Source organism: Strigops habroptila, chromosome 4 (genome assembly GCF_004027225.2).
Source record: "Strigops habroptila isolate Jane chromosome 4, bStrHab1.2.pri, whole genome shotgun sequence".
In the NCBI taxonomy this organism is placed as follows: Eukaryota; Metazoa; Chordata; class Aves; order Psittaciformes; family Psittacidae; genus Strigops; species Strigops habroptila.
Genome location: NC_046358.1, coordinates 40167025 through 40190112, shown reverse-complemented (window position 1 = coordinate 40190112; position 23088 = coordinate 40167025). Strand labels below are relative to the sequence as shown.

Sequence of the window (23088 nt, the reverse complement as noted above, 5' to 3'; positions counted from 1 at the left end):
CGTGGGCTCGAGGGGGAGCCGCGGGGGGCCGGCAGGCAGGAGGGCAGCCGCTCGGGTGCCCCGGGAGACTGTGCCGTGGCGCAGGCGGTTCAGCGGCTGCTCCGCGGTGTGGGGGTACGGCCGGTGCAGCGTTAGAGGCGCGGGGCTGTCTGCGGGGGAATGGCCGGACTGAGCAGGGGAACGCGAGTCGCCTGTTTTTTGCCTGGACCCGAGTCAATTCTCTGGAAGTAGCGAGCGGTCGCTCGCCACCTGTGGTGGTGGTGGTAGAAATGGGCCACTCGGTAGCGGGTGGGACGCTGCCGGTATTGATGCAGGCTCCTGTCCTGCGGAGCGCCCGCGGGGTGCAGAAGAGCCGTCGTGTACCTCTTCCGAAATAACGGCGAGGGGGGACTTGCTGCAGCGAACCGGCACTCGCACAGGTGCCTCTGCCACGGATTGGGAGGGACAGCCCTCTGGAAAGCTGCCTGGGCTCCAGCGGCGCCTCAGCACCCAGGGCTGCTCCTCCTTCGCTGTTAGATCTGTGTGTGGTGCTTGAAGCGACTGTGATGTAAAAGGACCGCTAGGTCTAGCCTGTGTTTGAAAGATGCCAACTTTTTAAGTGGTGTTTTGGTTTATTTTAACACGAGCCCTCATTATTTATTTATTTATTTGTTTTTAAAGTCTTAAGATCATATTTAACTGTTTGTCTAAAGAAAATGCCCACTGGGGTAATTTACAAGCAGGCCCCATTCCGGCCAGCCCGCCTGCCTTTGAAACAGGCTCCATTTAGGAGAAACTGCGTGCAAAACGTTGGTGAAAATTTCTCAGCGTGCAGGTGGGTTCTTCCGTATCAGCTTTCTCAGTGAAAACTGCAGGGTGGTGCATTCGCGTTCATTTGCTTTCTGTTTTTGTTAGTCGTCAAGCTCCAGGGATGAGGCTCTAAGGGACAAACGTACCCGGATCCTGTCACGCGGGCTGCCGAAACAGAAGCCCATAGAAGGAGTTAAGCAGGTGGTGGTCTTGGCTTCTGGAAAAGGGGGAGTTGGAAAATCAACAACAGCAGGTAAGATTTTGTTTGTTTACTTTGAGCATTCTGTAATACTTTGTAAGGAATATCTGGGCACTTGTCAGTTGCCTTGCAGTTGAGTCCCACTAACACAGCCCTTCACCTCTGTTAAGTCCAATTGCAGCCATTGAGAATCTGTCTGGGTACAGAGGTACTGGCTTTAAATAAGACGCAAATTGAGCAGACAGCTTTGAAGCAGTGTCTTTGTAATAGTGCAGTGCTGTCCCAGGACAGCCTGCTTTCTTAAGAGGCAATGTAAGCTCAGGTGGAGGGGATCATATGCTGGTGCAGTGATACTGTTCCTTCTTCCCTAGCAATGTAGGTGTGCCTGTACAGTGCTCCTCTGTGCTATGTGGGCAGTCATGTGCTCTGTAGGGGGTACTAATAGAAGATTTCAAAATCAGGTCTCTGTCCAATTTTCTCAACTACTTGTGTAAGCATTTCATAAATGAAAGGTGAAGCAGTAGTTATAAACCACACAAACTGATCAGAGGCTTGTGAAGCACCTTGAACTCTTCTCTCAGCCCCATCATCAGGTGCTGAATCAATTTTTCGCTAACTGTGTAGTTCCTAGGTGGTAGAACAAGATAGTATACATGGGTTACCAGTACTTCAGAAATTTGCTTGAATTTAAAGATGACATTGAAGGTAAACCTCTTTGAAAAGATCTCTGTAAAGTGTTAGAAATTTGTTTAAAGAGTTCTTCCTTAGCATCTAGATTGGAAAAGAGTCATTCTTTAGTTGAATGTTGTCTACTATTCATTTCCATTTGCTGTGAATAACACATTGATGTAGCTCTTAATTTCTCATTTTTTGGTTTGTATTTCAGCCGTTCTTGAAAAGGACTTTCTAAAAAAAAAAAAAACCCAAACAACAAACATACTAGAACAAACATATCAATAGTAAGAGTAACTGTACTTAATAAAATAGAAATTATTTCTTTCTGTACATAGGATAGCCATATATACTGTCCTATACATAGGATACACGTACCTGAACAAAACCATGCAAAACAGTCAAGACTTGTTAATGATGTACCTTTTTGTTGATGGTTCTAATTCATAGCCTGGTTGTTTCAGGTTACTGAAAATACCAAATATCTGCTTGTAAACCAACAATTTACAAAATGAATGTCATTTGAACATAAACTCAGATTATCCTCCTTGTGTCTGCAAACAAATGCGCTAATTTAAGTTCTGCTAACTGGCGTCGGCATGTAATTTGTACGTATCTGTAATTTGTACATAAAGTATGACGCATATTATAAATAATCCTTTGAGCTGGGAATTCATAACAATGCATTTAAAAATAAAAAATTGGGGTTCAACAAGCATTAAATAAGAGTGTTGAAATGTAAACAAAACATTCAAATGCTGTCTTGGACAGCCTTTTATTACTGAGCGTATTCATTTGTAATATTGAGAACAAGTCTAGATTCCTGTTTATTAAAATGAGAATATATTTCATGGTTCAGATGAGCAGCTGAAGATCAAATCACTCATGAACGAAAAACATTGCATGGCATCATTGCTGACTGATGTACTTAGAATGATGTTCTTCGTAATGGAGGATTGTGGGAAACATGTTTGGTGACAGCTCTGCTGTCTCATTTTGAGAGCAGGACTTGAAAAGAAGGGAGAATAGTATGCACCTCTAATTCCAAAATCATCACAGAAAATATAATCAGTCTTATTTTCTGCATCTCTCTGAAGGACTGATAAGGCCCTTCATATTCTTTCCACAAGTGCGTTTATGTTTCAGTTGCTCTGGGTCTCCATTTCAGGACAGGTGGGTATACATTTGGTCAGGTTTGTTAGGGCCATTCTTTCGCCTGATGGGTGACTCTTTCTGATTGTTGCATATAGCTTTCATATTGTATTCTCTATTGCTTCTAGCACTTTTGGGTCTTCTGAAATCAGTTGTAGTCAGTGATTAAAAGAATGTTTAATGCATGTTTAAATACTTTGGTTGGTTTTTTGTTCTTTTTTGTTTGCCTAGTGTGTTAGTATATGTTCCCTGTGTCTTTTGTATCTTTCCTGTGAAGTTTCTGTTGTATTTACTCCATCTGGCCAAATGTGTGTGGGTTTTGGTTTTTTTTTTGTGGGGGATTGTTTTTTGGTGGTGTTTTTTTTTGTTTTGTTTTGTTTTTGTTTGCTTATTGTTTATGTTCCCCCAGTCTTATTAACTGTGTTTTATTTATTTATTTTTTCTCTTTCATGTTTTTATTCTGCATGTAGGATGTACTCTTACTGAAACTCATTCTTTCAAGGTAGAGGCTCAAATCCACCTGTTCGCCTGACCAACCCGGACGTAGGTCCGGGCTTTGGCAGAGGTGCTGATATTGTTAGTTCATGGTTCTTTTCCAGGATTAATGTCCTGTTTTTTTGATTCTGCGCCTTCCCTACTTGTTAAAATGTTGTGATAAAAAGACATAAACCAGTTACTCTATTTCTGAAATCCGCTTACAATGAAATGTAAGTGTTGAAAGTTATCTTTCAGAGGGAGTTCATCTTAGTTATAGGTATCTTATTGATGATGTAGATTATCCATGTCACAGCTGTACACATGTTCAGCAGCCTCTGTACATGTCTGATTTTGGGCCAAGAAGTTTTATTTGTACTGTTAGTTCAGTGTTCTGAGAATTCAACTGTGCTATTCCTAGGCCAGTTTGGATTTGGAAGTTACAAAGTCCAAACTGAAAAAAAAAAACCCTTCTCAGACTTGTACTGATTTCAAGAAGACTAGCTGAGATCTTCCCGTTCATCATTTTTGATACTGGTCGGTTGGCTTAACATGGTGGAGATACTGTGCTGACTTTTCTTGGAGCTTGCTGTGAAGTTTTAAAAAATAATAAAGAAAAAAAAAAGAATTCAGCTTCTGGAACGTGTCTGCTCTGCTCTCCTGGGCTCCTGGTTATGGGAACTTACTTGTTAGGGCCAACATGAATGTTTAGGGTCAGGTTAGGTCCTGTATTACATCTCTACACCCTCTTGGAACTGGTGGTAATACAAAGACAACAGAGTGCAAGAATCAGGTGGGATTCAACGGAGAACATGAGGTGTCCAGCTAGAAGCTGAAGCTAAAAACCTCAGGTTTTCCCACTAAATTATTCCTGCTGTATCCCATTTTTCCCTTGGATAATAAAATATCTTTTATTGGAGAAGTATTGTGGATCATACTTTAATTTTCACCCATGATAATTATAGGAAGCAGATGGATGCATAAAGTGGTTTTAGGACAGTGTGTGGAGCAGCTTGCTTCCTTTGTGCCTCTTCAGACATAAGCTGTAGTTGATTTAATTTTTCCTTTTTTTATTTATTGTTGTTTTGCTGTGTTTTCTCGTTATGTGTGATTTGTAGATTGGTCTCCAAGTTTCCGAGGATTAATTTTCCACTGATCGATTCAGGGAATGGTTAATCAAGCATCTGTTTAAATAGCAAGCTGAAGAATAAAATCTATATGCTTTCTCAGCCTAGGAGTATACAGAGGCTGTGTGCCTCTTAGAGAGATTTTCTTTGTTAACCTTCTCACCATTTTGTTTAAAGGAACTTACCTTTCTCAATACCAAGTTTTTTAAGCTGGGAATCTGGCTGCCCAGCTTGTTCTCAGCATCTTCATACTTTTTCATAGAACAAGGTTGATTCAGCTTACCTTTTCTAAAAGGCTCTGTGGGCTGATACACAGCAATGTGTAAAGAAACCAAAAGATCTCACCCAAGAAAGAGTTGTGTGTGTGGTGGTGTTTTTTCTGTTGTGTTTTGGTGGTTTTTTTCTTCTTTTTTTCTTTTTTTTCCCCCTTTCCTTCTTTTAAAACATGTTACTGCTTGGATTATAACAATTACTGTTTGGTTATACTGAAGCTTACATGAGGTCTTCCAAAATAGTTGAAGCTCATGAGCCATTAAAAGATAGCGTTTCTTATGTGTGTTTTTTAGTTATGGGAGTTAAGTATTGATGGAAATTTAAAAGCTGTAAACAAACTCACAGTCTTTTTAATTGCTTCAGCCTGTTTTTCTGTTTCTTTAGTTGTTACAGATGCTTTCAGGGTAAATGAGATTTTGTTTTCTGACATAAAAATCAAGTGAAAAGCATTACACGTTATTCCAGAAAATATCCATGTTTAATATGTCACAAGAGATCAAAAAAAGGGGTATGATCATGTCTCTGGTCACTGTACTTTAATAGTATAGGTCAATACTTACCTAATTTCTAGTTTGAAGAAAGCTCACTAGAGGCTGTAGTGAAGGTTACTGCTGGGAGGGTTATTTTATAGTAGTGTCCACTTTTCAAAAGTGGAGTGAGTACCTCAAAATTTTGCTTCCTAATGTTATCCTTTGGCAAAATACGTCAGTTGTATTTTTATTTTGTAGTGTACTCTAGAAGCTTAGAATTTGCAAATTATTGCAGATGAGCTTGAGTCTGTTAGCCTGTTAGTAAACATGGACTGAGATGTAGTTGTTGCCACTTAAACTATCAATATCATAAAGGAGCAAGCAGCTAAGAGCCAAGGTGATGAATGCAACAATTAAGTAAGTATGATGTATTTATATTTTATCTTGTTAGTAGTGATAACACTGATAGCAATGATAATATTTAGGAATCAAGTTTTCTTGCACTTAATTATTTTTTTTCCTCTTTCTTGCAGTAAATATAGCCCTCGCCCTAGCAGCAAATGATCCGGTAGGTGAACATCTAATTAATGTGAAACAAGCATGTGTGTCATAATTAAAATGGCTACTGCTGGGGGCAGTCACATACATTAAATCTAAGTATTTACTCTGACAGTTAATTTCTTAACTTGTTTTTCATGGACCTTTGAGTTTATTTGTTTTTATTTTATCAGTACCATGAATGACTTAGTAGCGCTTATCCTTCATCTGGGTTTGTCTGTGTCCTTTCCCTTGTGTATTTTTGAGTTCAACTGCAATTCTGCAAGGATGTGTAGACATAGTAGAGGATGTTTGTGCAGGTTGGACACACATAATAAATAATTAAATTCTATCACTTCAGAGCACTGGCTTGGAAAAAATATGAGTAAGTGCTGGATGGTATCCAAAACATTTTTTACAGCTCTAAAGATTCACTTTTTCTGGAGAAATTAATGTGTAAATCAGCTTTATAAATAAACAGCTGAGGGGAAGAAAGAGCTGCGTATGTTCCCTAAAGCTTGGAAGTACGTTCTTTGAGTGACAAAATATTGTTGTCCAGTTTGGTTTTGTTCAAACTGTTATTTGGACTATAAATGGACAGTGGGAATCATTCAAGTGTAAAAACAACAGCTCTTTGTTATGTCCACCCACTGCTATAAACTGGGAGTAGTACCATTGTGTACATTTATGGCCACAGAGGTAAACTCAGAAGCAAGCTTTGCTTTCTACGTAAGGGTGTAGTGTATAATGCAGGTTTTGTACTTGTAAAGCATTAATTAAATAGAAAGTATCCTCAAGTACTTAAAAGGTAGCGCCTTTTTCCTGTAAAAAGGTAGCATCTTTTTCTTGTAAAAGATGAGTAAAAGAAAACAACGGGTAGAGGGAGTGAGGTTTACATGCGATCTGCGCACTTGCTGTTAGAATTTTATAATAGATTTAAAAAAATGTCCATAAACTCAGTCATACTTGATAAAAAGAGAGTGTTTAAAGCTGTTATATGAAATATGTACTGTTTGTAATAGCATCTGATCTTGATATTTCACAGTTTTTAATTCTGTATTTTAAATAGGCTGCTGGAGTAATTTGATTTCAGAGAAAAATCTATCATCTTGAAAAGCAAAACTGCTTGAATGGTTCCTTCTAATTAACTTTAAGACATGGCGTTTGCTGTAATACTTTTACAGAACGAATGTGATCCTGCAATGAGATCTGTGTTGTGGCAGGGTCATTGAGGAGCTCTATGGAAACCATGTCAACTAATTGCACATAACTTTCTGTACTGGCTTAATTGTTTTTAGAATTGTGCCTGATACTTTTCGAACATCCAGTTTTGTGCATTGTTTATATTTAGATAAAGCATCTCTCAGTAATTCTGACATACCCAAGTTTTGGGATTCTGCCCTTTGCTAGGAGTCAAGCATTTGTCTTTAAACATAATAATGTGATACACCGCTTCAGTAGCCCATTAAAACACTTGTAAAGCACACAGATAAGAGAGACCATAGCTTAGAGTGATTGAAGAGGTTGTTGCTGGAGTTATTTGGAAAATCAGGGACTGAGAAATAATTTTAAATGAAATTGAGCCAGCGAAGTTAAATAAACACAGAATAAACTAGTCGGTTCTGATGTTATGATTATGTAGTGGTATAAAATTGGAGGCCAGCATCTGGAGGATGTTAATCAGTGAAGAGAAGCTGAAATTGATGAAATAGCTGTGACTTGCATGCACTGATGGTCACAAGCTAGCAAGCTGCTGCCATGGTGCAATTGTGTGTTGATGTAGTTACAGGTTAGAGAATACAAAATTAACGTGGATTGAATAACCTTAACTACCTTTGTTCATGCATTAATATATATATATAAACATAGTGATGGCATACATCATGTTTATGTTTAGCCTTTGGGCTTGAATCTGCTGGTGTGTTCATTTGCATACTCCCATTGATTTCAGCTCACTAGTTTTTTGAGTCAGGGTTATGAAAGTAGTATCTCTGGGACCTTGGTCCAGGCTGGGATTGTCCAGTGCTCTGAGTTGTGGGGATCATTGCAATGTTCAGTTTTGTTATGGTGAAATAAATAAGGAAGTTTTTTTCCGGAGTCCATTGGTGCCTCCTGCTGAAGTTTACAGTGAATTTCTTTGACCTCAGATATGCAGCAATGGACCTCTTCATTTTACTTTTAATAACTACTGATTGTGTATCACCTTCACATGGTTTCTCTTCCCTTCATTGCCATTGTAAGTTCACCTCTTTCTGAGGAATCAGTAATGTTGCTGTTACTAGATTAGAGCATCAGCAGCCTCCTGCAGCTTCATTACAGTCCCTGTCTCTTATGAGGCAAATACAGATTTATAGAAGCCAATTCTTGATGTACTGCTTAACGGAGGAATGAAAGGGCTTGTGAAGAAAGGTAGGTCACCATGACAATCCAGGTCTGTGCTTCGTTCATTAAATACAGTCTGTTTCTGTTACAAGTTCAATGTTTGTAACTAGATTTTCAAAGCAAGTAGTATACCAGAGCTAAATGACTTTAAAATAATGTTGTCTTCTGATCTTTCAGGTGTTCTTTTTCTAAGATTGCAGGTCACAGGCTATTGAGAACAATGTTTTCTAGTGATGGAGATCTGTGGAATATGTTTTCAGAGGAGATTGGATTAGAATAGATTCTTGTTGCTTTCAGTAACAGCTGTGACATCTTATTGCTGTTTGATAATGTCATAAAAAGGAAGATTAACAGTCAAAGCATTAGGAATATTTTGTCCTCTTGATAAAGGAAGGCTTCCTTCCATCTCTTACAAGTCGACTTACAATAGTTAGAAAAACCAAAACCAAAACCCCACTGTTTATGTAGATAGGTTTTCTCTTTTTTTTTTTTTTTCACGTGAAAGCTTTTCTAGTTGTACCGATTGTCTGAAGTATGAGGGCATCGACAGAGCCTTGGACATTGTCATTGGCACACAGTGTTGTTGGCAGAGCTGCGATTAGAATTCAGGAGTTCAAGTCTTGCATGCTGGTGCTCAGTCTGTTTGGCATATTTTTGCCTCATGGTTACAGAGTAAGTAATTCAAGACAGGATTTCATTTAGATGCCTAGATACCACGTCCAAGACAAAGTAGGTTTTTGGGGAGTTTTGTTTTGGTTTTTTTTGATGCAAAGCCAGGGAAGCAAGCCTGCATTAGAGGGCAGCGTCTTATCCCTTTCTGGAATATTAGGCTTTTGGTACCCCGGGTTACCTGTTGTAGATGGATTAGTTAAGAATTGTGTAAGCTCTTGGGCCTGTACCAAGACCTATAAATCTATACAGTGTTCTTTTTGTGTTAAAAGTTTTACCCTTGTGTCCTATTTTTAATTGCTTGCGTAGTTTGACAGCTGATTCTTTTCATTCTTTTGATGTACTAGCAGCTCCCCTAGGAGCGCTTGGGAAGAATTTTTGGGTTTCATGCCAGGACAATTCATATTCAGACTAGAATGACTATTTATGAAAGCTGCCTGGCCAGAGACAATTTATTATAGTAGAAACAAGTTGAATTAATAGATGGCAGCAATAATAGGATAGAGATTGCTTGTTTATGAACAGAGTATTTTAGTGAGCAAACACCAGCTGTGCATGACTAAGGATGGCACAAATCCAGTTGGGAGGCTGCATGCTTCTGCTGTCACTGTGAGGCAAGCTCCCCAGTCAGATTTCCTTTGACTCTTCTTTCCAGGAAGATTTACACTTTTCCCTATAGGATGAAATGTTTTTTATGTTGCAAAGGACAGAGGAGCAAGAGATAAAACCATAAGGAACAAATTAGCATTTAGGTGTAAGCAAGTGGCTTCTGCCTGCAGTAGTGGGGGCATGTGATTAAAGGCATCAGTTCTAACTATTCCAGCCTAACTCTGTGCCAGTGGATTATTGGGTCAAGCAGACCAAGACCAAAATTTGAAATACAAAATTTGAAATACAAGGGTGAGTTATCTTAGGGAGTGGCCTTTGTTTTCACAAGCAAACCCACTGGTTGCTGAGCAACGTAGTATTTTAAATGGAAGACCATCCATGTCTGTGTCCGCATGCAGGCAGGCAGGGCAGGCTGGCAGCAGAGGGAGCGCGGGAGGCCGAGCAGGGTGCTTCTCCCCCCGGGGTTGCATTTAACTTCCGGCACTGAAAGGGCGAACACATTGTCTTGTAATGTAAAGAAAGCTGGAGAAAGTTCATGATTAGCTACATGAAAAACACTTATTCAAACAATATCACAGTCAAAATGTCACAACGCAGGGTTTGTTTTTATTTTTGAAGCAGAAAACACGTGGATATCAACCTGTTATACACATACACAGTTAAGAGGTTTCTCACAAATACATAGTAAGTTATAGCATAGACATTATGTAGTTGTGAGCAGAGTCTTCCTGTAAATTCACTGTTGTGATAACAAAATCAGTTTTAATTATTTCAAAACTGCATATTTGATCAAACAACACATGTTAATTTTGAAGCTACTCAAAATTCACTATTTTCCTTACATTCCAGCTTTTTTCAAATATTTAGCTCTTGTGATTAAACTGTTTGTATACAGGATAATACTTGACTACTGCATTAATAGATAACCTCACAATATATATACATTTCTTTCTGGTAAGGAAAGAAATTCCGTGGGGGGTGGGACACAAACAAATCTAGAAGAATTTAGACAATAATGGGCTCCTTCACTGAGTAATTGTAGCATGAAGGCAAGTTCTGACCCATTTCGTCCTCCTCCTATGCAGCTTTCCTAATTATTAGGGTTTGATTTCTTTACCTTTGTTGCTTAGAGAATCAGAAGACTTTAGTTGCTATAGGTATTCATGCTTGTTACTTAATGCTAAAAAGTGTCAGTAAAGCTGGAGATGCCAGTTAGAATTGATTTGGGTTATTTTGCAATGACAGCTCAGCTTCTAGATCAGCTGAGAAAATGAGAGAATAAAGCTTGAAAAATTGTACTGTTTTCCAAGTAAAAAATGAGTGAAATTTAAAATATTTTTGAACACAGGCCACTAAAAAAGTAAAAAATTTTATTTTCCTCAAATTAAGCATATATTCATTTTATTAAAATAAAACATTTTTGAAGTATTGCATGTAGTTACCTGCAATCCTGAGTCAGTATTACCTGCATCCTGAGTCTTCAAGTCATTGAAAGCCTAATGCAGTTGTCAGAGACTGATGTGTAAGTTGGAGCATGTTTATAATAATTTGGCATGCTGTGAAAGCGGTGAGGCATCTTGTAGAGATGTAGTAATGTTTGGGATTCTGTTTTGGATTTTGGTAATTTGTTTGTAAATTTGTGCTGTCTTGAATTTTTTTCTTTTTTCAATAGGGAGAAGAGGAGGCTCTGGGGGGACTTTACAACAGCCTTCCAGTACCTAAAGGGGGCTGACAAGAAATCTGGAGAGGGACTTTTTACAAGGGCGTGTAGGGATAAGACAAGGGGGAATGGCATCAAGCTGAAAGAAGGTAGATATAGATTAAATATTAGGAAGAAATTCTTGCCCGTAAGGGTGGTGAGGCACTGGAACAGGTTGCCCAGACAAGTTGTGGATGCCCCATCCCTGGTTTGAGCAACCTGGTCTAGTGTAAGGTGTCCCTGCCTCGGCAGGGGGTTGGAACTACATGCTCTTGAAGGACCCTTCCAACCTGAACCATTCTATGATTCGGTGATACATAATGTGCAAGAAGGCCAAAAGAGGTTGAATTCTGGGTGTCTGATTATTCAGAAATCTGACTAGGAGTTCCTGCAGACTGTTGTGGAAAAAGTGACAGAGAAGTTCTATAGCTGGCAGAAAATTAGATGATCTTCGTATGAAGGAAAAACGCTTTTAAACCAGTAGAAGAGTGAGTGTTTAAAACAAGTCTACATTTCTAGGATACAGACTTAGAAAACCGCAGTGGTATTTTATTGGCTTTAATCCAATTTATAGCTAAGCACTTAAATAGTGTGCAGCTGAAAGAGTTAGAGAATTAGGGCTAGAATTAAAAGATGGCTATTCAGTGTGTCAGTATGTCAAACGAGGAGTCTAGAGCCTGTCCTGATTTTAAGTTCTCTTTTGTCCTGTGTGTTGCTGCTTGCAGTTTGGGATTAGCTCTAAGTCTATAATGACATTAAAAGGGTAAATTGAGAGTCCTGGTGATGGATTAAGATCACCAGCTTTAAAAATAACTGGCACTTCACTTTGCAAAGCTGGAATTTCTGTCTTTGGAATGGGCTGCAGGTGCTAAATACTGGGAGCGCTTCTAATATAGGGAATCCTTCACCATATAGAACAATATGTCATTAACCTGTGCCTCCATCCCCCCAGGCTGAACACCAGGGAATTCTGGTGGTCTGCAGAGTTTATTTCAAAGTAAAATATCCAGTAATGTCCAGTGGGGATATATATGCCCTAAGTGGGGATATATATGCCCTACCAAGTGTGGAAAAAAGTCTCACAAGAGATGGCCAAAAGTAAATTAATGCTGTCAAAGAGTCTCTAGATGTTCAGCACTAACGTAGGCTATGTTGATTAACAACTATTTATAGTAACTTTTTTGTGAACTGATTTTTTTTTTGAATTCTTTCTGTGTTGGCATCAAGTCTTTTGTCAGCCTTATTCCTCAATAAAGCATTTGGCAACTTGGAAGAAATCAATGAATGTCTCTAGATTCTCCTCTGAACACTGTATTATGTGTGAAAGGTCCTCTGTGATGTATGAATGGAACTGGTTGCATTTGATTGAAAAATCTGTTACTGGAAAACATAATTGATTTCATAGTTAATATTACCTGAAAGACAAAAAAGGGAACCTACATAAAGAAGGTGTATCAGAGACCAAACAGCTCTTAAGTGTTTGCTGAAATAGTTAACAGGAGGAAGGATATGGATAATTTTGTCATTAGTGCGGGCCTATGTCATCTGTACAAGGACCAGGTACAGTAAAACTCATCTGCCTGAGAATACAAACAATAGCGATTGATTAATTTTTGAATCTGCATAAGGAAAAGCAAAGGAGGCAAAATGTACTGTTTTTTTTAGTAAGACCTCTCTGCCAGTGTAGAGGGACTGTGTCTAATATGGTCTTCGATAACTTCATTTTAATTATTCCCCCCAAAAGATTTTATTACAACTAAGCTCAGAGCCTGAAAATCATTAATTCCAGTTATAGCTATCTTGCAAATCTCTGACACTCATAAGGCAGTGGCCAAGTTGTGAGGCTAAACTGAACTTTAATTATGTTGAGAATTTTGCAAGAGAAGTTAAAGGAAAGGATCTTTTTAGTGAGATTATCTATGCCTGTGGTTTGTACAGTGCACAAAATGAAGCTGTAGGGTTCTCATCTTTAAGGGATTTATGCAAGAATATCTTCTTTATCTATTCATGAAACATTTGGTTTTCTTGTAAATACAGCATCTATACCTGGTGACTGTGAAAGTTGTAGGTGAAAGAAGTTTCTAAACTGGAATGAAAACTTTACTGTGTTTGTACTGGGGTAAGAAATGCAGTGATTATATAGATATATCTTTTATGCTGAATATTTGTCAGAAATGTTTAGAGAGGTCTAACTGAGCAAATCAATATCTTGTTGGGAAAATTAATGGTAGTGAAGTAAAAAGGATGATGTGGTCAATGTTGTAAAAGCAGAAGACGAAGAGGAGTTATAGTTCTTTACCACGGTCCTTTATCCTGTATATATATATATATATTTTGTGGTCGTGTCCTCACCAATGATCAGATGAGACCATGACAGCTAGCACCAGCACTGCAGAAAGAGCAAATCCTAGCAGTAGTTAGCCTGAAGGAGAGAGACCATTTAGCTAGAGAGAGAGGAAACCTTAAAAGCATTTATAAGAAGGCAAATGTGAATGTTGGTGAGTGTTTAAGTATACTTTTTGCTGAATAGACCAAGAGAGTACTTCTGTGTTTTCTTGTGTTGGTACTATATTTATTTCCAGTTTTGTGTTCTCTCTGCCTGATGGAGTATCGTTAAGAATCTTACTCTCTATGAAGAGGTTGATAATCCTGCATGTGTTAGTTTAGTGTATTTTTTCAGATAGTAGCTTCCAGTAACGTGGAAGTATTTAATTAAATCATATGGGAATGATTACATTGTCAGTTTAAGCTGTTCAGAACTTGCAATAAGGCCACAAAAATACAGGTCTCTAGAAAGTATTTTCCAAGTGTAGTAAACTTGGAGATTGATTCAAAGTTTTTTCCACAGCTGGGCAGGTGGAGGGAAAAGGGCAAATGTTAACTTCAGAACAGCTGTTTTGAACTTGGTTATTGCTGGCCAGCTGGAAAGATGGAATGCTGTTTGTTTAATAACACAGGATGGAAATATTTTTATAAGGAGAAAATGCAGTCATTAGAGGGTGGTGGAGTTGTTGCACCTGAATCCTTTTCCTGCAGAGTGCTGAGGACGGCTGTAGCAGTGGTGTGTGCTGTGCCCTGAAAGACGCTTGGAAGCAGGGGACTTAGGCATGCTTGGATGTGCTTTGAGTGCTGCATTTCTGTCTATGTAACACTAGTATTACTTAAGAAAAAAAACCAGTTCAGCATCAGTATGAGGTGTGTATGCATATCAAAAGAATGTCAGAGAACATTAGAGGAATCATAGAGGGTTTTTTTCCGTTTTTTTAAATTGCCGTTTTGCTCCTGCATGTGATCCCCTGAAATCTGTTTCTTCTGTCCAGATGTTTTCTGCCTTGCCTGATGTAATGCATGTTTTTTAGGGTTTGATTTAATACAGCAGTATTTTGAAAGATGTGCTGATTTATGTGAGGTGTGGGTTATATGGGTGAAAGCACAATTTATTAACATTTAATTTGGGTTTTTTTAATTATTGTAACTCATATATCTGAATTAAACTTCACTCAGAATGTGAAGTATCTGGTGTTGGTAATTCTGTTTAACAGTTTCATGTGGTAGCATCCAGGTGTGTGAAAATTATTCTGTCTCTTGGGGTTTTAAGACATTGTAAATGCTGGAAGAGATGATCTGGACTGCTGAGCCTGTTTTAAAAGATCCCTTGGCAGCTGCCATTAATGCTTTTCCAAGATAATTAAACCTTGAGTGAAGGGTTGTTATTACTGTTCTAGGGATGCTTACATACTGCAAATGCAGGGATAGTTGGGAGAATCAAAACTGAAAACCTTAGCTTATTGGGCCAATGCTTTCTGCATAAGCTGCTATTTTTAGGCAGCATGAACTCTTTTGACTTAACACATTGAATTGCTTGGTGAAGTAAAAAACATACCTTAGGCTATCTTTAGTGAGGTTCTGCCAGTGATTTAAAGAATTTCCAAAAGACTTTTCTCCTATAATCCTGTAGAAAGCACCATGCTTGCAGGAGCACTTGTGCTTTCATTAACATGAGTTGTAGAAACTGGAGAATCTAATAATAGTTTTTCCATTTGAAAACAATTGTTTTATTGAACCACATCCATGAACAAAAGCAATGCATCTGGGAAATTGGCATCTTTCTGAATTTTGAGGAAGTGAGTAAATTTTTTTTTTCCTTTTTTTTTTTTTTGAGAAACTGTCAGGTTTATTGTATGAGCTTGAAACAAAGATCAGCTTTCTAGTTTGTAGTAGCCAAACTTGCAAACTCCTCCTTGGTAATTGAGGGATATTTTTCTCCAGTGTGCATGCTTTATTCTAAATTTCCGGAAATTTGGTATCCTTGCAGATACATTCCGGCTGACTTTTAGGAATAAGTGGCCTGTAGTGGTAAAGATCTGATTATGCCCAGGAGGTCACAAAGTCAGTCTAATTAATTTAGCTTCTCCTAAATCTTCAGTCCCTTTAGGCTGAAAACAAAACTGTAGTGAGTTGTAAGATCATTGTGGTTAGTCAGTGGGTAGTCATGATCCTTTTTGGGGGAAACCCTCAAAAAATTGAGGGAAAGGATGTCAGTCAGGTTTAAAACACCATGTGGGTTTTTCTGCAAATACTTACTTTTATTTGAGAAGGAATTATGTGGTACAGCCCTTAGATGATGTTTTGATGGGTTCGATTAGCTGCTGGCGCAGATAAAGGGACTGAGTCATGAATCTTTCTGATCTGTTAAAATATGCATTTTGTACAAGAACAAAGAAGCTCTAGTACTGTTGTTGATGACTTTGAAATCTAACACAAAAATGGGTCTTTCCAATCTGTTTGAAATTGCAGTTTTCATATAGTAGGCAAGAAGTAGAATAGTTTGTCAGAGTAACTCCTGAACATTTTGTAATAGTTTTAATAAGGTGTTACAAAGAAAATAATGTTAAAAAATCTAAATTAAATAATTCATATAATTACACATGCTTTGCTCTGTTCAATAAAAAAGTATTTTGAATAACTGAACCCAAATTTGGTTGATTTTTGTAGTAAAAACTTATTTTTGAAAGCACATAGATTATACATAGTAATGCAGTTTTTACTTCTCGGTTGTAAAATTTAAGATGCATTTGGCTTATGTTAGGTGAATTTAACGCTTTAAATTGTTCAGCTGTTAAGAGTTTCTTCACAGTTCAATATCAACAGCTTGAAAAAAGAGAAGAAGAAAAAAAAAAAAGGCAACCCCCACAGAAAAACAACTCTCCAAACTCAAATTATTACATATGTTGTAATAAAAAGGGTCAGTCTTGCTTCTTGAGTGTCTAGGCTTCTATGAGTTGGTTTCTTTATCTTATTTGAAATTCAGAATTATTCAGAAGTAGTGGCCTGAATACCTGGGGTTTTAATCCAGGTGCATTTCTGTTAACAAACAAACAAAAAACAACAACACCCTGCCCCCCAAAACCCAACCAACCAAAAACTGAAACAAAACAAAAAAATACGCCCAAACAACCCACCCCCCAAAAAACCCAGACAACCCCAAAACAAAACAAAACCCCAAAGCAAACAAAAACCCCCCCAAAAACCCCAAACAGATTGTGATGCCACAGAATATAGTTCATGTTTAGAAATCCTGTTCAGGGGTAGAGATGCAGCATACTTGCATTAAAAGCCTTGCTTATACCCTGCTAACCAGAAAAGTGATAGTTATCACTGAGCCTTTATCTTCTCTCCATCCTTCCTATCAATACTGTGATAACAGAATGGCTTAATTTATAATACCACATTACAAAAACATAATCCAGAAAGTGAAGCACACATTTTGAAACAGTAACAGTGAAAGTCTGATTCGGCATTTTTGGAAAAGCTCCCATTGCTGCCTTAACCTTTCAAACAAGCCCTTAAACATACTTGCTTGCAATTTTGCAGAATGATGAATACAGTTAGCTTTTTATATAGAGAAACTTGATGTTCAGCACTTTAAAGGGCTTGCTCTTTACTACTTAATTTGCATAATTTGGTAATTGGTAGTGTGTCTTGCCATCTGTAGGAAAAACAGTCGAGTTTCCACGAAATATGTATGTATATCTATAAAAAAGCACATAGAAATCAATCCTGTAAGTCTAGACTACATAGTTGAAATGTACCATATGTAGTTGAATAAACCCATTTTTAACATTCTTTTGTGTTAGTGCATTTGATTAAAATGTTATGCCTGCTTAATTGGTTTCACAGACTTGCATTTCAGTATTTTCAGAATGTCTGCAAATGCTTACACTGACCACTTCAGCAGAAGATAAAAACACGTTTTTTCCTTGTGGTTACTAATATAACTCAAATTGCATTAATTCAAATATTTTTACAAACATCATTTGTTTTCATTTTTCAATCAAATTGATCATTTTAAAAAATAAAATTTTATTTCTGCATAAGTGTACATGGAGTATAGTACAATGTTTTAATATGAGGTCTGTGGTCTACTTTGTAAGTAAGAAAATGTGCAAGTGAGGATTCTGTGTGTTGTGAATCTAGATTTTCTGAAGATGTCTGGCTCAGCTTCGAGAGACATCGTAATATTTCATGCTTCAATTGCATTTCAGAGCGAAAAGAAACAGTGATATGTCTAAAATCAAGGTAATATTTTTATTTGTATGGGCAGTTTTTACATTTTGCTCAACTAGTAATTCATAAAGGAAGATGCAGGTTTTGGCAAATACTTTTTATTTGTTCCTTACACAGACAAAAGAAGTTGGTTTACTTGATGCAGACGTATATGGACCTTCAATTCCAAAGATGATGAACTTAAAAGGAAACCCAGAATTAACACCAAGTAAGTGGAAGTAATTTTTTTTCTTGCCGTCTTCTTTATACATGGATGAGCATGGATCACTCATTGGTGTGGCACAGAGGGAATGCAAACACAACATAAAGACTTAGTGTATTTGTTTTATTTTATTTTTAGTAATGAGGTTGCTTTCAAAGCTAGCTTGGACAAGTAGGAGCATGTTCAGTAGTTGTTTTTTTTTGGGGGGGGTTTGTGGGTGGTGGGTTTTTTTTGGTTTTTTTTCAGGGGGGGTTGGGTTTTTTTTTTTTTATGTTGGTCCACAGGCTTTGGGAGTTTCGTGGCTTATTACTGGAGAAACTGTCAAATTGAGTACTTTCTAGATTTAAGTACCTGGCTTACAAATACAGGCTTTATTAAATTAATTTCTAAGAGAGGAGAATAATTGGTTTTATTTTTTGGGTTTCTGTTTTGAAGTCAAAGGCTGGTTATGTTGTGAATAAATAAATAAACGAACCCTCTCATATATCATCAGTAGAGTTTGGGTTCCCTCATACAAGCTGAAATATTCTTGTATTCTCTTGTACTTTGGACTCCGTTGAAGGTATATGTCATACAGGCCGTGTTTTCCTTTAAAAATTTTTTTTGCTATGAATTTTCCATTTGAAGTGCATTATGCAATATGAACACAAAAGGGACTATGTTGCAGTGTTCTTCATATCTCTCCTCTTTTAATGTGACCTTGATTTTTTTCCTTTCCAAAGGAGATGAGGTAAAATTTTGATTCTCCATATATTTTTTTCCTCATTGTCTGAAAAATTGATTAGATAAATTTGAACTTCTTACACATTCTGCTGTGCATTTTATCAGTCCATACAAAGTTTAAATCCATGTCATGAGCCACAAATAAGCAAGTTGCCCAGTCTGTTTTGTATGATCATACAAATTATCTTGCTAGGGATCCAAGAGCTTAAGAGTATAATCAGTTGGGTATTAGGGCAGCTCAGTTTTGTTTGTACATGAATTTCAGTGACTAGATATTTTGGGTATATAGCTGAGAATTCACCATAAGCTTTTGTCTTAACATGCTTCGAGTGTTAAAAATACACAGTTCAATGTAATAGAAAGAAATTGGAGGATTTTCCTGAATTTAAATTGGTGCTGTTGACTTGTTAGCACTGACATTTTGATCACTAAGATATGTGCTTTCTACTTCTGTGTGGAATGTACAAGCAAATATTACCACTATTTAAGAACATTCCTTTTTTTTTAACTGACAGAAGATAAATATGTATATTTCACATCTGAACACATTACATTAGTCTACTGAGGAACTCATGTAGTAATTCAGTGTGAATGATAACAGGATAGAATTTGAATTTCAGGAATTCTGTTCACTTCTGTGTGTGCTTTTAACTCTTGAGTTGCTGACGCTGTAGAGTAACCACGACAGTGCTGGCAAAGTAGCTGACATGATTTCATTGTGAAAGTAGGAATTTGAAGGGCCCAGGAAGCTTTAATTGTGAACTTCCAGGATTCCTTTTAATGAGTGACAGATAGGATAAGCTTGCAAGGAAGTGATCCATCATAGGTGTATGTGGGGGGGGTGTGTGTGTGTATATATATATAGGTGTATATATGCATGTATAGGTATAAAAATATGTATGACCCTTTTATGTTGGTACAGTGAGGTTTAGTGTTATTTTCTGATTTCTTGCTACATTTTCAAGAATAAAACGTAAACTCTGGACAAATGCTTTTATACAGAAATTGAGCAAAGCCAGGCAGTTCTGTGTTAAAGATGTGCATTAACAATGTGTACATAACAATAAGTCAATTAAAAACTTTTTTTTCTAATAGCACAGCAATCAGAAACTGTGTTTAAACTCTATTGTTGAATTCAGTGCAAGGCCTGGATTTGAAAATGAAACTGTGGAGTAATCTTTGGAGGTTCTGAGCACTCTTGCACTCTTTGATTTCTAGTTCTTTTCTCACACGTAGCAGCTGAAAAGGTATTAGGGATGTGCAGTACTATACAGAACAAATTCATGCAGCAATTATTACTTCTGAATGGAAATTTTTATAGTTATGCTGTAATTTAAGTTTTCAAAATGAATTAGGAGTTCTTAGTGAGGGGAGAGTTTGTATAAATGTAAGACACTCCATTAATTTAATTTTGCAAACTGTAGGATATTGGAAAGTCTCTTAACATTTAATAGGGTGTCATTCAAAATACTATAACTAAATGGTCAGGGAAATACTGTTTAATAAGTTCACAACTGAATTTAATTAGCTAATGGAGGATTACCTAACATGGAACAAACACTAACATCAGCTACGATATAGACACAGAGCAACGCTTCTAGTGCAAGTAACAAAAGCATTACTTCTATTCTTGCCCCAAATAATTTACTTAAAACCTGTTTTCTGGCTTAGTGAACTGTGTAATTTTTTTATTTTTTTTTTTAAATCTGCCATTTAAACTAGCTGGCAGAGGGTAAAAGCTGTTATATTGCCAAGAAGACATTGCCATTTTGCCAGATAAATATAACGTTTCTTTGCTTAATTTAAATGATGATGAAGGTTATGGGGTGCTTTTTTTTTCTTTATGACTGTTGAGTGCTCTCTTAATATTTCATATTGTTGCCTTTTTATGATATCCTCAGTGTCTTTTTTTATTTCTTAATAAAATAGTATATTCAAGGGATCAGTAGTGGGCATCTGTGTTCCAAATTTGGAATAGAAAGTAATTTCTGATAGGAAGCTAGCAGTAGTTGTGGCTGCCCCATTAAGTCTGATAATACTGCAGGGGCTATAGAAATTAAATTACTGATAAAATTCCGAAGTCATAAATGGACATTTCTTCACTGGGACACATTTACATGTCTGCTACTCTTTAGGTTGTGATTGCTGAATCTTGTAACAGAAAGTGATAATTTAAAATAGCATCTGTTAAAAATTGCTTAAAGATGTCTGCTGAAAATATCAAGGGATTGTAATGCATCTATTTGAGGGTTACAAATAGAAAATTTTGAGTGGACTACTTAAATAGAGAAAATACAACACAGTGTAGTTATTGAGGTAACCATGAAGAAGTTTGTTGATCTTACCTAAGGGTTTAATTTTAAACATACAGCTTGTATTCTCAAAGAAAGAATGTTGTCTTTGTCATGCTCTACCAGCAGAACTGCATCATGATTAATTTAAAGAAAACCTAAATTTGATTCTTTCAAAGAAAAGTAGTATTTGCTATTGCCGTTACCTCTTGATTTGAGAACAAATGATTTTTAGATTGTGTTTAGTCTAATGATATGCTTTATTTTGGAAGAAGTCTGAACTGAAACCCTGTGTTTTACTTTGGTGGTGCCTTAACCCAGTTAATCAGGATGGCTGGAGTAGTCCCATGTCTTACATGTGACAAAATAGTAATTCAGAATGTTATAATTAGTTTTGGTTTATATTTTGGAAGCTCTTTCATGTGTGATGAGGTAGTTGAAAATGTGAAGAATACTAAGTGTTAAATATTTTATTCTGGGCTTGACTGTTGCCATCAAGTCTGTAACAATTAACCTCAAACTTGGTTAATTCAGCTATCGTTGAGTTCACTTGTGTAAAGAATTGTTGACCTTGGAAGGGAAAGGAGATGGAGGATACCCAACTCTACAAGGAAGTATTTATAGGCATGCAGTTGTTAGCTGCTGCTAAAAAAAATAAAAAAATCCTCTGGACAGTTAATTTATTTAAATTTTATTCTTCATTATGCATAAATTCATACTTACAATTACAAAAAGTAAGGCAAAAAAGTATAAGAGGAGAAATGTGATGCAGTAATTAAAGTCTCTTACTGAGAGCAGTCTTTTTTGGATAAATGGCAAATCAAATTTTACTAAATGCTGCTGCAATATATATTACTGAACACTGTAATGTGAAAAAAATACGTTTCAAGTACTTGAAAGCGGAAGTGTATTACTCTGTGTTTTTAATCCTGGGGTGCAGTAAATTTTTTTAATATGGATTATGGCTAGCAAATATTCATTACATTACAAAGTTTACTCTTAAGAGATACAAACTCTCTGGTTCAACTTTTATACAAATTGGAATTAAATTGCAAAATGCTTTTCTTACAGTAACATGATAGATACACATTTCATTGTGTATACATAAATGAAGAAATTATTCTTGTTTGTATGTTGAACACATTTACCTTTATTCTTATTTCAGAGGAATAAACATTTCCATCCCTCTCTTCTGGTAGAAGTAAAATTAAAGAACTGTATCTAATTCTGAATTTTCGCAGTATTTTTGCCTTGCAATTTCAGTCCTATTTTTTTTTTCTCTGTGTGTTTCTTGCTGTATTTTCCCTCTTTCGTTCTCCTTCTCTACAGTACGATGGAGTGGCTTTTCAGAATAAAGAAATGAAGTGGAATACATCAAAAATAGAAAAAAATGTATTTCAGTCCTTTCCCTATGTTGACCGGAGGCTGAAAGTGAGAGAGTTTAAAAGCTAGCATCAGTTTCCTTGGCTTTAGTTGATGGTCATGATTTTGTGAAGTACATAGAACTCCACTTTGCGAGGGGTGGAGTTAGGATAAAATCACAGAAGGATGCATAAGGGGGTTCATGTGAAGTGCAAAAGGGAATATTTAATATACACAGAAACACTTTTTTTTTTTTAAGTGGAGGATCAACAAGTTTACTGTAGTTTTCATCTACGTTATCAGCATCCAGGTGTGCTTTGAAAGCAGTGTAAGTCCCTTGTTAACTGGAATGTTTTTTGAAGTTAGATCTTGAACTGAAGGTAATGCATAGGGAATGTGTACCCCTTGGGTTCCTGCTTCTCCCTGTTCTGCTTTACAGTTGTCTGTGACACTGTTACGTGGCTGACCTGGGCAGTCTCCCTCTCACAGGAGCAAGTCGGTGCTTCAGACACCAAGAGCCTTCCCAGAGGTTTTGCGTGTCAGGACAAAAGCCTTGAACTGAATGTTGTATTAGTCTATTTCGTTCCTTGTGGGTATAATAAACTAAAAGAACACACCCAAATTAATCTAATAAAGCTTTTGATCCACTGTAAATAGTCTTTGTTGGCTCTGTGGTTTATTTTAGCAATTGTAAGGAAGACATTTGTGATGAAAGTTAATGGGGAGATGCTTAAAACTAGTCCTGTGTTAGTATTCTAAACCTAACAAATCAGCAGTGCTTAAAAATGTAACAAAAAGATGACTAAATCACTGTGCTGTTTGCTTGTGTCAGACTTGCTTTTGAAGTACAGTTTTCCAGCAAGCAATTAGTTCTTTCACTTTTAGGTAGGA

At 37.0% G+C, this 23088-nt stretch overlaps 1 protein-coding gene across 6 annotated transcripts in view; it reads left to right on the top strand.

The window, feature by feature from the left end:
• NUBPL (nucleotide binding protein like) overlaps nucleotides 1–23088 on the top strand; it is an 82796-nt gene that overhangs the window by 284 nt on the left and 59424 nt on the right. For 2 of the 6 annotated variants that reach the window (XM_030482863.1, XM_030482862.1), the window contains exons 1-4: nucleotides 906–1042; nucleotides 5690–5724; nucleotides 17530–17631; nucleotides 17737–17827. Coding sequence is in view for 3 of the 6 variants with exons in the window: in XM_030482862.1 (XP_030338722.1) it covers nucleotides 17578–17631; nucleotides 17737–17827 (145 nt within the window). In the remaining 3 variants the exon portion in view is untranslated. Of the gene's footprint in view, nucleotides 1–894; nucleotides 1043–5689; nucleotides 5725–17529; nucleotides 17632–17736; nucleotides 17828–23088 lie in introns of those variants that run through there. The other 4 variants (XM_030482864.1, XM_030482860.1, XM_032919863.1 and 1 more) reach the window with 3 other exon arrangements.